The sequence below is a fragment of the Carcharodon carcharias genome, chromosome 7 (genome assembly GCF_017639515.1).
Source record: "Carcharodon carcharias isolate sCarCar2 chromosome 7, sCarCar2.pri, whole genome shotgun sequence".
In the NCBI taxonomy this organism is placed as follows: domain Eukaryota; kingdom Metazoa; phylum Chordata; class Chondrichthyes; order Lamniformes; family Lamnidae; genus Carcharodon; species Carcharodon carcharias.
In genome coordinates this window covers 56,213,634-56,228,490 of record NC_054473.1, presented here as the reverse complement: position 1 = coordinate 56,228,490, position 14,857 = coordinate 56,213,634, and the positions used below count along the sequence as shown (strand labels likewise).

General features: G+C 40.1%; 1 protein-coding gene across 14 annotated transcripts in view; it reads left to right on the top strand.

Moving 5' to 3' along the window:
• Positions 1–14,857, top strand: part of foxp1b (forkhead box P1b) — a 518,322-nt gene that overhangs the window by 249,888 nt on the left and 253,577 nt on the right. Inside the window, exon 1 of one of the 14 annotated variants that reach the window (XM_041192655.1) lies at positions 10,310–10,380. The exons of the other annotated variants lie outside the window; for them this stretch is intronic. Coding sequence (XP_041048589.1) covers positions 10,348–10,380 — 33 coding nt within the window. The 5' untranslated portion in view covers positions 10,310–10,347. Of the gene's footprint in view, positions 1–10,309; positions 10,381–14,857 lie in introns of those variants that run through there. 14 annotated transcript variants of the gene reach the window in all.

Below are 14,857 nucleotides of genomic sequence, written 5' to 3'. Positions count from 1 at the left end.
CAGACAAGGAAGAGATGATTATTACTCAAGAGGAGGCTGTGTGGAGTATGAACACCAGTAGAGACCTGTTGGGCCAAATGATTGTTTTTTCTGTGGCCTGTTTCAGAGGCCGATTTATTGTGTCTTAATCCCTACTGCTCTCATGTTTAAAAGTAAAACTGGCAAATAATGGCATGCCATAGTGTGGAATGGGTGCTGGAAATATAGTGGGTGCTGGAAATATTGGCATGAAATGGCTTTTCATAGGAAATGTCAGTTAATTTATTCAAGTAGGCTATTCTAAAAGCCAGAGGAAGTAGTGGGGTAGTAGAGGTCTGTAGAATCATTGCTTTGTACTATATTAGCCATTTAGTCTATGATTATAACAAAATGCCATTCAGTATGTCCATATACATTGATTGTACAGGTAAATACAACCGGCAATAATACAGTCAAAGGTACTGTAATGAATAGCTTCAACTCACTTGAATAGTGCTTACAGGCAACCATGAAGGAGCAATTCTGAAATCTTTAGGTTTGTATGGCTCTGTGTTCACACTGGACAATTGACATCATGAGATGATACCCTCCAATAATAGTGCATGTGGAGTATCACGGAAGCAGCTGATTGACACTTATGTCACTAGTAGCTCTGTGCCATCACATTGCTCTACCTAAAATACAGTAGCTGCCACCTCTGAAACCAATGACTGCAAAATTGGGGTTCCATAATGCCACTGATGTCGGCACCATAGGGTTTCAGAGTCATAGGAACATAGGACGCAGGGGCAGGAGTAGGCCATTTGGCCCCTCAAGTCTGCTCCGCCATTCAGTGAAATCATGGCTGATCTGTTTGTGGTTTCAAATCCACTTTCTCATCTGCCCCCCATAACCCTTTGGCCCCCTTGTGTACCAAAAGTCTGTCTAACTCTTAAGTCCTGAATATGATGGCTGATTTATTCTGCCATGGCCCGCAGGTCAAATGCATGGAAGGGTGTTAGCATGATTGTGCAGATTCTGATCTCACTCAGTGCCTAACACTGATTTGGTGCCTGTCCTGCCATTTTGAACCTCACAGGGCCTGTTAACACCCTGTCTTAAACACTCAGCTGATCAGCTGAGTTTCAGCTGCACAAGGGATCTCCTACTTGCACTATTTTAAGGGACTTCAAGGTTTGGTGCTATTTACTTTCTTTGCTGCTGCAGAGTTAGTGGAAATTCTGTACTGTGTTGGAGGAGCTCTGAAAAGTTGTTTGAATCAGAAGAGAGCAGTGTTGGATTTCTCCAAAGAGATATATGAAGTTTGAGGGCCTGGCTGCAGAAAGCCTGCTATTACACATGGGGTTTACAGTTTAAATCCTTATGCAGCAGCACAGCAGGAAATAGAGTACAGGCTGCAGAGAGGAGGAACTGTGCTGAGGGAGGAGTTAGCAGGCTCCCAATAGAAGGCCATACCCCCTTAAGGAATTCACTTCCATCTCCACCTCAGCCAGGAACGATATCTCAGGTAGCTGCAATTAACTGAGGATATGATCACTGAACTGTGTCACAGACTCCAATTGGACCTGCAGCCACAGAGCAAGATAAACATACTCCTGCCATTTGTTGTCAAGTCACTGTGTGGCCCTCAGTCTCTACGCCTCAGGATCCTTACAGCATGGGATTGCTGACATCCTCACTACATCAAAGAGGCTCTGTACAGAAAGAGAGGGGACCCTATAGTCTTCTCTCTAACCAAAGAGAAGTAGAAGGAGCAGGCATGTAGTGTTGCCAGCATAACAGGATTCCCAATGATGCAGAGTGCCATCAACTGTACAAATGTGGCTTTGTGGGTACCACATCTCAATAAGGAGATGTACCGAAACCGTATGGGATACCATTCCCATTATGTGCATTTGGTGTGCAACCATGCACATAGCATCATGTTGGTGAATGCTCGCTATCCTGGCAGCAGGCAGAGTGTTTTTATCCTGTACCATTCAGCTGTTTCTGCCATGTTCAAGCCACCATAATGACCCAGAAAGTAGCTGCTTGGTGACGAGGGCTACTTGCTCTACACCTGGTTCATGACTTCCCTCCATAACTCAACCACATGTGCTCAGCGTGTATACAATGAAAACCATGTTGCTACTGGGAATGTCTAGGAGCATACCATTAGCACTCAAACAATGATTCTGCTGCCTAAACCGCTTGGTAGGAGGCCTACGTTACTTACTAGAGCGTGTCATTAATTTATGGTGATTTGCTGTTGCTACATAAACTAGGGTGCAGCCCTATCTACCATCCTTTAGTGAGCACCACAAGAGGAGGAGAAGGGAGGAGACACCTGGGACATCATCACTCCAGATAGGTTATCTGTGTGTACCTCATTAGACTTTAGTTTCCCCTAAAAACATTCCCACATCAACACTGCTCCTCAATTCCCCAAATTTTCATCCCTCTGCAATGGGCCATCATAGCGTCCTCTTGGCCAAAATCCTGAAATTAAATATACCACCAAAAAGGTATTGCATTATGACTTTAACCAAGAAAGAATGCTTCCAGTAATACATGCAAAACTGAATTATTCACCCTGGTGCATCCCCTTAGCCTGCCTTGCACTTGGATGCGTTACTGTGTTCTCGTGCTCCTGCCTGCGCCAGTGACTACAGCATTGGTGGTGGAAAGCTGCTTGGGGGAGACTCAGAATAGCCTTTCCAGATGCCCTCGGGCAGTTCTGATGCTTGAGGATCTGGCTTTGGACTATAGAGCCGTAGCATAGGTGGCGGTAGGCTGCGTTAGTTAGTTGAGAAGCATTGGCAGGGGCACTGTTGGAGTGTGTTGGTGGGATTTTGAATGCTCTCTTCTTGAGAGAGGTCATCAGGCCCATGCTCCATGAAACCACTGTCACCCCCATGGGGAAGCACCTTTGCAATCCCAGTTATCTAATGAATGACAGATCACTGGACTACAGTGAGACCCTGCATGCCACCATGAGCACTGGTATCTGCAGACATAATGGAAGCAATCTGAATCCGCAAAATGCCAAGCTGAGCTTGCATGGCAACAAGCATAGAACCCAGAACCCCAGTCTGAGTTTCCACTGGAGTGCAGAGATGCGGGGTTTGCTTCTGCCTATGCTGCAAGGGAAACTGAGACATCGGCTTGCTGACACTGCACAATGGATAGATCCATAGTTGGTCATCACTTCCTTGCTGGAAAGGATGGGCCCCAATCTCTACATGAAGGCCTGTGCCAAGTTGGAGTCAGACTCCTTCATGCTCCTTGACTGTGGCAACAGGCTCTGTAGCAGGTCTTCCAGGTATATTTGTGTGCATGCTCATAAGCCTTCTCCTGCACACTACCCTATTGAAGTCCTCACCTGAGACCTCTGTAGCACAATTTGCCTGTGACCTCACTCTCTGGGGAGCACATGTGCCATCCTTTTTCTTGTGCCTTGTTGTGGCTTATTTGTACTCAATGACTCACTATATACTGATCCCACCTCTATATTACCCTCTAAAGTTTGTGCAGTGCCCATATCTGAGCTGGTGGCTATGACTGCCAGGTCAAAAGATGAAAACAAAACAAAAACAGAAATACCTGGAAAAACTCAGCAGGTCTGGCAGCATCGGCAGAGAAGAGAAAAGTTGACGTTTCGAGTCCTCATGACTCTTCAACAGAACTAAGTAAAAATAGGAAAGGAGTGAAATATAAGCTGGTTTAAGGGGGGTGGGGGGTTATTGGGACAAGCAAGCAGTGATAGGAGGAGATAACCAAAAGATGTCACAGACAAAAGAACAAAGAGGTGTTGAAGGTGGTGAAATTATCTAAAAGAATGTGCTAATTAAGAGTGGACAGCAGGACAAGCAAGGTAGGGGTCTAGTGGGGGTGGGGTGAAATAAACGATGGGTGGAATACATTTAAAAATAATAGAAATAGGTGGGAAAAGAAAAATCTATGTAAATTATCGGAGAAAACAAAAAGGAGGGGGAAGACATGGAAAGGGGGTGGGGATGGGGGAGGGAGTTCAAGATCTAAAATTGTTGAACTCAATATTCAGTCCGGAAGGCTGTAAAGTGCCTAGCTGGAAGATGAGGTGCTGTTCCTCCAGTTTGCATTGAGCTTCACTGGAACAATGTGGCAAGCCAAGGGCAAGAGATGATGTGTGCTTGTTCTCGACCTTCCTCATGAGAGGCCCGTAAACTAAACAGGAAGGGTGAGGGATCAAGCTTGGCTAGAGGTAGCAATTCGAGGTGTAGAGCCAAGACAGGAGAACAAAATAGTAATATGAGAAATGAGGATCAGAGAATGGCAGGAAGGGACAGAGAGAAAAAACCTAAGAATACAACAACAGTCAAAACTAGATGTTACAAAGGTAACAAAAAGGCACAACTGAAGGCTCTCTATCTGAATGTACGTAACATTCACAACAAAGTAAATGAATTGATGTCCTAAATTAAAGTAAATAAATATGATCTGATAGCAATTACTGAGATGTGGCTGCAGGACGACAAAGATTGGGTCCTTAATATTGAGGGGTACGTGACATTCAAGAATAGGAAGCTAGGTAAAGGAGGAGCGGTAGCACTGTTAATCAAAGAAGGCATTGGTGCAATAGTTAGAGATGACCTTGGTTCAGGAGATCAGGATGTAGAATCGGTTTAGGTGGAGATGAGGAATAGTAGGAGGGGAAAAGTCATTAGTGGGAGTGGTCTACAGGTCCCCTATCAGTAGCCACAGTGTAGGACAAAGTATTCAAGAGAAAATATTGTGTGTTTGGGATAAAGGGATGGATAGTCTCCAGGTCCCGATGGACTACATCTAGGGTCTTAAAAGAGGTGGCTAATGAGGTAGTCGATGCACAGATGTTAATTTTCCAAAATTCGCTTGATTCTGGAAAGTTTCCATCAGATTGGAAAGTAGCAAATATAACCTCTCTATTCAAGAAGGGAGAGAGGCAGAAAACAGGAAACTCTAGGCCAGTTAGCTTGACGCCTGTTGTAGGGAAGTTATTAGAATAGATCATTAAGGGGGTTCAGCTGGGCACTTAGAAGAGCTCAGGGCAACAGGGAAGAGTCATCATGTTTAACCAATTTATTGGAGTTTTTTGAAGAGGTAACATGCTCAGTGGATAAAGGGGAGCCTGTAGTGGTACTTTACTTGGATTTCCAGAAGGCATTTGATAAGGTGCCACATCAAAGATTATTATGGAAAATAAAAGTGCGTGGTGTAGAGGGTAACATATTAGCATGGATAGAAGATTGGCTGGATGGCAGAAAGCAAAGTGCATGCATAAGTGGGTCTTTTTCTGATTGGCAAGATGAGATGAATGGACTCCCACAGGGGTCTGTGCTGGGGCCTCAACTTTTTATGATTTACATCAATGACTTAGATGAGGGGAGTGAAGATATGGTAGCTAAATTTGCAGATGACACAAAGCTAGGTAGGAAAGCATGTTGTGAAAAGGGCAGACGAATATACATTGGTTGAGTAAGTGGGCAAAAATCTGGCAAATGGAATTTAATATGGGAAAATGTGAAGTTGTTCACTTTGGCAAGAAGAACAAAAAAGCAGAGTACTACTTAAATGGAGAATGGCTGTATAATTCTGAGGTGCAGAGGGATCTAGGTGTTCTAGTACATGAGCCACAAAAAGTTAGTATGCAGGTACAGCAAGTAATTAAGAAGGCTAATGGAATGCTATCCTTTATTACAAGAGGGATTGAGCATAAAAGTAAGGATGCTATACTTCAGTTATACAGGGCATTGGTTAAACCTTACCTCGAATACTGCATGCAGTTTTGGTCTCCTTATTTAAGGAAGGATATAAATGCATTGGAGGTGGTTCAAAGGAGGTTTACTAGATTGATACCTGGAATGAGTGGGTTGTCTTGTGAGGAAAAGTTGGACAGACTGGGCTTGTTTCCACTGTAAGTTTAGAAGAGTAAGGGGTGATTTGATTGAAATATATAAGATCCTGAACAGCCTTGACAAGGTAGACGTTGAAAGGATGTTTCTTCTTGTGGCTGAGTCCAGAACGAGGGGGTCACTCTTTTAGGACAGAGATGAGGAGAAATTTTTTCTCTCCGAGGGTTGTGTGACTTTGGAACTCTGTCTCAGAAGGTGATGGAGGCAGGGTCATTGAATATTTTTTAAGGCAGAGGTAGGTGGATTCTTGTTAGGTAAGGGGATCAAAGATCAGGGTTAGTTGGGAATGTGGAAATCGAAACACAAGAAGATCAGCCATGATCTTATTGAATGGTGGAGCAGGCTCAAAGGGCCGAATGGTCTACTCCTGTTCCTATTTCCTATGTTCTTATGTTCTGTCCTTATGTACTGCAGTCGCTGGCCAAAGAGCAGTTTTTGGGTATCTGAAAGCAGAAATGCAGAAGTGGAGAGTTGGGTTGAGGAAATTGTGGATGAAAAACAAGAGGTCCATGACCACACCATTTGCAGCTTGCACTTTGTGCCAGATGGTGGGATAAGGGTGAAGTGGGGTTTGAGAGGTTTCAGGAGGCATGAATCAGTACCTCTACATGTCAAACAACACTTGACAAAAGCACTAGGGCAGCAAAACAAAATGTACCCTGGGCGTTAGCCTTCAATGTCTGTCACCGAGTGGTTCGACAGCATGACTACTAGCTAAGCTTGCAGAGTCCTGCAGGACATTGTTGTCAGACTGAGCTTGCAGTGCATGGAGAGAGAACTACCACAAGAGAAAAATCAACTTGATTTGATGCTCACCAATCCACCTGTCATTGATGCATATGTCCATGGCGGCCTTGGTAGGAGTGACCACTGAACAGTCCTTGTGGATGTGAAGTCCCATCTTCACACTGAGGCATCCTCCATCACCTTGTGTGGCACTACCACTGTCTTTAATGGGATAGATTCAGATCACATCTAGCAACTCAAAATTTGACAACCATGGGGTGCTAGACCATCAGCAGCATATCCCTCATTCTACCATTACCATCAAGCCCGGGAATCAGCCTGATTCAAATCGTGTAGAGAGCATGCCAGGCATACCTGCAAATGAGGTGCCAACTTGGTGAAGCTGCAACACAAGACTAGCTGCATGCTGAACAGCAGAAACAGCATGCTATAGACAGAACTAAGTGATCCCATAACTAATGCACCAGATCAAAATTGTGCAATTCAGCCATCTGGCATCAAGTTGTGAATGGAAGTGGGAAAATAAATAGCTATCAGAAAGAGGAGGCTCTATCTATATATATCCTCATCCTCAATGATGGCAGAGCCCAGCACATGAATGCAAAAGATAAGACTGGAGCATTTGCAACCATCTTCAGCCAGAAGTGCTAAGTGGATGATCCATCTTAGCTTACCCCTGAAATCCCCACCATCACAGATCCCAGTCTGCAGCTGATTTAGTTCACTCCATGATATCAAGAAACAGCTGAGCGCACTGGATACAGCAAAGAATATAGACCCTCAGCAGCAACCCAGCTGTAATGCTGAAGATTAGCTGCGCCTCGAGCAAAGCTATTCTAATACACCAACAATACTGATGTCTACCCGACAATGTGGAAGAGTGTGCAGGAATGTCCAGCCTACAAAAAGAAGGACAAATCCAATCTTGCCAATTATTGCCCCATCAGTCTGCTCTCAATCATCAGTAGAGTGATCCAAATAATTGTCAACAATGCTGTCAAGCAACACTTACTCACCAGTAACCTGATTCCCATGCTCAGTTTGGGTTACATCTTGGCCATTTGTCTCCAGATCTTATTACAGCCTTAGTAAAAGAAACTGCATTCGTGAGGTGAGAGTGACTCCCACTGATATAAAGGCATCACTGTGTTGCACCAGGGAACCCCTGTAAAATCAAGTTCAATGGGAGTTGACGGGGAAGCCCTCCACTGGCTGGAGTCATATCTAACACAAAAGATGTTTGTGGTTATTGGAGACCAATCCTCTCAGCCCGGATGTTGCTGCTGGAGTTCCTGAAGGCAGTGTCCTCAGTCCAGCCATCTTCAGCCACTTAAACAATGACCTTTCCTCCATCAGAAATGGGAATGTTTGCTATGGATTGCACAGTATTCAGTTCCATTCATAACTCCTCAGATAATAATTCAGTCCATGCCCACATACAGCAACATTCAGGCTTGGGCTGATTAGTTACAAGTAATGTTCACACCACACAAGTGCCAGGAAAAGACTATCTGCAACACCTCCCCATGACATTCAAACGGAAATACCATTGCCAAATTTCCCACTACCGATATCCTGGGGGTCACAATTGACCAGGAACTTAACTGGGCCAGCATATGAATACTAAGTCGACAGAGCAGGCCAGAGGCTGGGGATTTGTGGTTATCGACTTGCCTGCTGCATGCATAAAGCCTTTCTATCAGCTAGAAGTCACATGCCAGGAGTGTGATAGAAAACTCTCCACTTGCCTGATGACTGCAGCTCCAACACTACTGAAGAGCCTCAACACCATCCAGGGTATAGAAATCTGTTTGATCACAAGCTATCCACCACCTCAAATATTCCATCCCTTCTACCTCAGGCACATGTTGGCAATCATAAGTCATGATTCCTGCACTCAGAACCAGCATTATCAAATTTTTAACCCAATGCCTGCAAAATAACTAAAGCAATGTAGAATCCTGGCAGTGCTACAGGTTTATAAGGAGCATTGGTTAGTGCAGGTTCTAGTTGTTTCTATGTCCATGCAATTCACCAGTTCACTCTGGGGGGCCATGCACCATTGTTTTTCCCCTCTCACCTACAAGAACACTTAATAGTATAGCATATGGCATGTGGACAGATAAAACCAAATAAATCACAACACGGAAGTGGCAATTGGGAGCAAACACAAGTATCACAGAATATAACTGAATTAACTTAACATAGCTTATAGCCTAGCATCTTTCTGTGTAGAAAAAGAGAAAGAAGAGATTAATAATCAAAGTGGCACTTTTTTTGCAAGGTTAAAAGATAGGAATGCTGGGCCCTATGTATCTAACAGAAGCTGGCATGTCTGTACTTCCTGCTCCTAAGTGTGTGTACACTTAATGAAAAAAGTCAGTCAGCGTGAGTCAAGGTTAGAAACTCTTAATATTACTGCAATGTTTGGAAAATACTATCAATTGTGTATCAGGTAGAGTGGAAGCAGAGAGCAAAATATCGAAAGAAATAACACAATATGATATACTCCCTGGTCTGAATGCTAATGATGCCCCATGCATTTTTTTTTGTTTACAGAATAAACTTGCTCCTTGTTTCTTAAAAACATTAAGTATAAAAGAAAAAAATGCCAAATATTTATAAAAATTGATGTTTTAGCTTGAATGCATTTATATTTTACAGATGTAGTTTATTATTACATTTCATTTTGGCAGTTTTATTTAGAAGAGGTGGGTGTAGCAGAGTCTGCAATTGCTAATCCATATATCACATGAATGATGAAGCCAGGAGCAGGATGTGTTGTTCACAGCAGAAGTGAAAAAATTTCTGAAGTATTTCAGAATAAAGCATTTTGTTTATCTCATTTGTTTTTAGGGTGTGAGATCGATTTGGTTTTAACACAACAGTATGAGGAAGGAGTGAGTGAGTGTCCACTAAGGGCAGAGAAAGCTGGCTGACATTACAATGGTTCATGCAGTACATGTCTTGTGATTTTTTTTCTCTGTTATGCCATATAGGTGTGTTAAGAGATTCATCAGATAGCAGTCCTCTCTAAGCTTATATAGTCATATAGTCTGTATTCCAACCAAGGTAGAAAGACTAAAAGATCGTTAAACAGTCAGTAATTCATAGAAAGCATTTAACAATTCATTGTTTTTGTTTGTCACCTTTAGTTGTAATAGTTTAATACCCTGAAGCAAATAACCTTAGATATTTTATATATTTCTGGATAAGAAGCATCAATCCTGAGCTTTTAAAAATAAAAGTGAATCTGGTTTCTCCTTTGCTTTCTAAAAATTAACCTGAACTATCAAGAAAACTGGAAAATAATTATTCTTTAAGACAAAATGTTAGGACTACTACATCAATGGCTGGTCTCATTTGCACCTAAAATGTAGATAAAGAGTGTCTCCATTAGCATATAATGGGTCTGTAGGGTTGAATGTTAAATGAACATTTGCAATTGAGATCTTGCCCAATTTAAATGTCTGTTTGTTTCCATATTTTATATTAGGTGCATTCCTCTGCTATTCCATTCTATGTACAGAAAGCTCCATTGGTTAGTGATGTTGATAATGATCAGGATCTAGAGATGGAGAAAGAAAGAGAGAAGGCAGACAGCTAATGCAGAAGTAGTGTACTGAAAGCCACTTTTATTTCTTATTTATAATGTACATGCACAGTCTGGATTAAGGATGACACCACTTTAACTTCAGAGCTCTGGAAGGCAATGGATGACAGAACAGTGAGCTGGAGCACAAAGGTACTAACAAAAAGAAATGATGACTGTTTATTGAAATGCATTTTCTTTTGCATTAGCTTGTCTTCAGATATCGTTCCCATAGGAATGTGTATGAAATATGTTTTGAGAGCTGAGCTTTAACAACTAGAAACTGGTACTTGAGAGTTTGCTATCTTATTTGGTGATATAATGATGGTAACTGCTGGAGCAGTTTATTCTCTCTAGTTCTAGAAATGGTTACAGGCTTCAATTAAGCAAATCTTATTCTGTCATAAGCAACCTTAAAGCAAGGCTTGCACACATGCAGCTGGTGCACTTGTTGTTTGTCAAGTCTTTAACTTAAGAGACCAGTGGGAGTTTTTAATTAATGTCTGTGAGAAGTGTACGCTAGTCTGCTTAAACCATCTTGGCAAGTTTGACTCATCTCCCCTTGCAGTTGATGCAGTCACTTGAACCTTTGGGAATTCACTATGTTAAAAGTTGTGTTGCATGCTGTTGTCCATATAACATCCATCTCATCAGTCAAAAAAACTCATGCAAATGGTTTGCCTAGGAGATTAATTTGACTAACAGGAATCAAACGTTGGCCTTGGAAAGCTCACCCTTCAAGTGGATGTTCTCGCTGCTTTCATTTCATCCAGTGGTCATAAAAATACTATACTTACTGTTCATGAAATAGAAAGCAAACGGGGTTGTGGTAAAAATTAAACTTTAATTTAATTTTCAAATTATGTTAAGCATCTCATATATAGAAATTAACAATAATTACATAGAACTACTTGATGTAATTGCAAACTTTAAAATTTGAAATAATCAGACCAAATTATAATTTGAAACTTGATTACTAAGTGCTGGGGTCACGCTTATGATTTTTTACAATTTGCATATACAATAAAAAAGGCAAAACACTGCCAGAATTGATTAACAAGGACTTCTATTTGAGAAAATAATAATAATTCACTTGTTATTTTGCTGTTTGTGTATTATAATATTTAAATTGTACTGTGTATGAAATGGAAGAAAAGAAGCATCTAAGGATTTATAATGATATTTATAGAAATCCATATATCTTTTTAAATAAGAGATTAGGCACTTCTTCACATTATATATTGTGCCCAGATTTTGGAGGTTGTAAATGTACAACTTAAATTCTGCATCAAACTACTAATTTGTCATGGTTTACCCTCATAATTCCCATATGGTCAGTACCTGAAATGATCCAGATAATCAAGCAGAGGCACTTCCCTGTCTGAAGAGAAAGAAAGCCAGGGAGCCAGCCACCTGTCCTAACATGTCATGCTTTCTAAAAGTTTCTCTAAAATCACCATTGTCTGTGAATATACTGCTAATCACCTCAGTCATAAAATGGTACATGGAATGGGGAACCTAACAAAGTGTATAGAAAAATACCTACACAACAGAGTTAACAAAATAAAGCACCAACTGAAAAAAAATCAACTTGAGACATGTTTCATATAATGAAACATGAAAATTGGATAAAATAATGCAACAGTATCAATCATTGGTGGTGCATTGAGTACATTATCTTACTTTGTTTTGCTTATTATTTATAAAAGTGATATAATGCAGTGCTTGGGTGGAAATGCTGATGCATTTCACGTAAAAGCCCAGAAAGCAAAAACCTTGTGCTCTTTTACGTTTTCTTTGAGCTGAGAACATGCTCTCCTCATTACCATAGGAACATGAGTCATGAATGTAAGTAACTGTTTTTTGCATTAGGTGCTCCCTGGAGGTATTAGAAAATATCATGTCCCTGCATGAAATGTAGATGTGAAATCTACCAGAAAGAAATATTTATGACCATTTTATGCTTGATTAGATTTAGATGACATCTGTTAGAAGACAGGGACTGGACAAAGAGAAAGCTGCTCCTGGGCAAATGTTAACAGAGTTGTTTAGATGATGCAAGGGCAGAATCTTCCATTATGCTAGGCAAAACATAAGTACACTGTTAGTGTGAATGCAGTTGACAGGAATCTGCTGTGATGGGACAAACTAATCTGACTTCTTGAACATGATGATGGAGCTGCTTGTATCTAATGCACTGGCTACTACATAGAACCAGGTAATATAGTACCTCCCTGTTCTTGTAGTTTGTTTTAAGGTCAATGCAATCTTTTTTGGTTTAAGTAGCTTGATAATTCAATAAGACATGATACTTGCCTTTGCTGGATTTTCCTTTTGTTTACGTGATTTTCGTGGGGAGTGTTTTATGTAGTTTTCATTCTAACCGTTAGTTAATTTAGTTTGTCAAAATTACGTTACAGAATGTTTTTATGTGGCTTTTATAAAAGTTAATATCCTAATTTTTTCACTTGCAAAATAAGATTAACAAATATAATAACTGGCAACTTAATATTTGACAAGAACAAAAAACTACACCTGAATTGTGCTTCCCAAAACTTGTACCACTTAACTTTGTGCTTTTGTGAACCTTTTATACTCCTTTACTTTTGCTTCCAGTTTTGCCAGCTTAAAAATACTTTTTCAAGCTGAGATGTATCTTTCTTAACTGCTCAATATATGACCAAAAGAGTTGGATCAGCAGGTGGGTCCTGGTATGTAAAGTTGTTAAACCCACCATCTTTTCCAAAGAGTAATTGTTTGGTATTTATTGTTTCAGGGAAGTTTAAAGCAAACCACTGCTAAGTGAGAAAGTGGTTTTGATTATTTAAACCCCCCTCTATGCCTGTAAAGCCTAAAGAAGGGGATTACATAGGTTACTCAGAGTTCTTGCTCATACGTATATTTAATTGACAATGAACAAAGCATGCAACTGAGCTATTGATTTAAAACAAATTCAGCTGGGAATGCTTGTAACTGTTATGACAAAGAAGTGCTTTATTGGGACATTGGCAGAGGTTTTGTATTGCACAATTTTAATTTTAATATGTTTACAGTGTTTAAAAAAATGTGTCACTAACTAAAATAGTAGCATTTAAAACTAGTTATGACTTCAATAATAAAGTTTCACTGACTAGCTAGCAATGGTCAGAGCAGAGGCATAGTGACTTCTCATTTGTTAAATGAATTGTAGCAGTTACATCAAACAGTAGAATGCATCCAGAATTCTGCTATTGGGAAATCTTTGATCTCAAATCCTATTCTTAAGAAATCCATACCCGCTATTGCAGTGCCTGTGATGTAGGAAGTGCTTTTCCTGCTTTTGAATTCATGTTTTGTCCTCACAATGAAAGTACTCCCATTTTACACCCAAAATCTGATTGATAAATGAATGGGTCTGACATGACTTGTAAGCAGCGTGATAGCACAAATAACAGAATGATTGGTCTGTTGGTTCAGCTCCATGGGCCTCCGTTCAGACACTTAACACTACATTTAACCCTTTTGATTACTTTGAGGATTGAAATCCTTTTGACACATTCTTATTAGATATCCACTACTAAAATTTAATTTTAGAAGTTCTGAATGTTGACTTAAATCAGAAGGAAGTTTGTTAGTGGTTTTAACTAACAAATAAACCACAAATCTGCTGTATTTTTCTTTATTTGGGGTGTAAGGGTGCTATCACACAATTGAAAGGATTAATATTGGTGCATGTCAAGAGATTATAATAGTTATTTTCACTTAAAGCTTTATGTAAATTATAATCATTTAATTATAAAAGGATTGTAAAGGAACTAAATACACAAAATATAAAAATAATTTGTAGCATCTGTTAGAAAGTCTAGTATGTGTATATGTATTTGGAGACTAATTTCTATTTGGTAGTATGGCAGTTGTATTTATTATGCTGCTGAAAAGAGAGACATGCTACCAAAGTTTTCATCTTGCACTCTTCAGAACAAACACAAGAATGTCAAATTTCAAATAATCACAACAATTTGTACTGTAGGAGAAAAGCGTGCTGAAAGGCAAGACAATTCTGATTGGGTGAGGCATGGCTGTGGAGAAAGCAACTGGGAGCTATAGGCTCCCCAATCTAGAATACACTCTCAGAGAAATTCAATCAAAAATTTACCTGCTCATAACTTATCATCAAACTATATGGAGTCAACTTGCCAACCAAGCAGCACCTTTTTCTCCTGGAGTATAAATTATTATGAATGTTTGAAATTTAGCATTCTTACATTTGTCCTGATGAGTGCAAGATAAAAAGCTTTGGCAACATGAATATTGCTGAGAAGGGAAACATGTTGCCTGTTCTCTATTACCAATCAACTATTTAAAATTTATTCCAGTTTTAGCTCTATATTCCATATAATGAGAAATGAACTGTACAAAAAGATATATAAATAGGGAGCATATATTTCCTTTGTCAAAACTGAAGTCAATCTTGTAATGTTGTCACAATACAAGAGAAATAAGAAAATAGCCTGATTAAGAGTTCGAATGTTAAAAACTGCAGTGGTGAAACTCAGGAATTTTATATAACTCTTGGAAAGTTGGGACGGTTCATCTTTTATTTCTTTACAATACCTACTGTGTAGTGTGCATAGTTTACATTTCCCTTCGG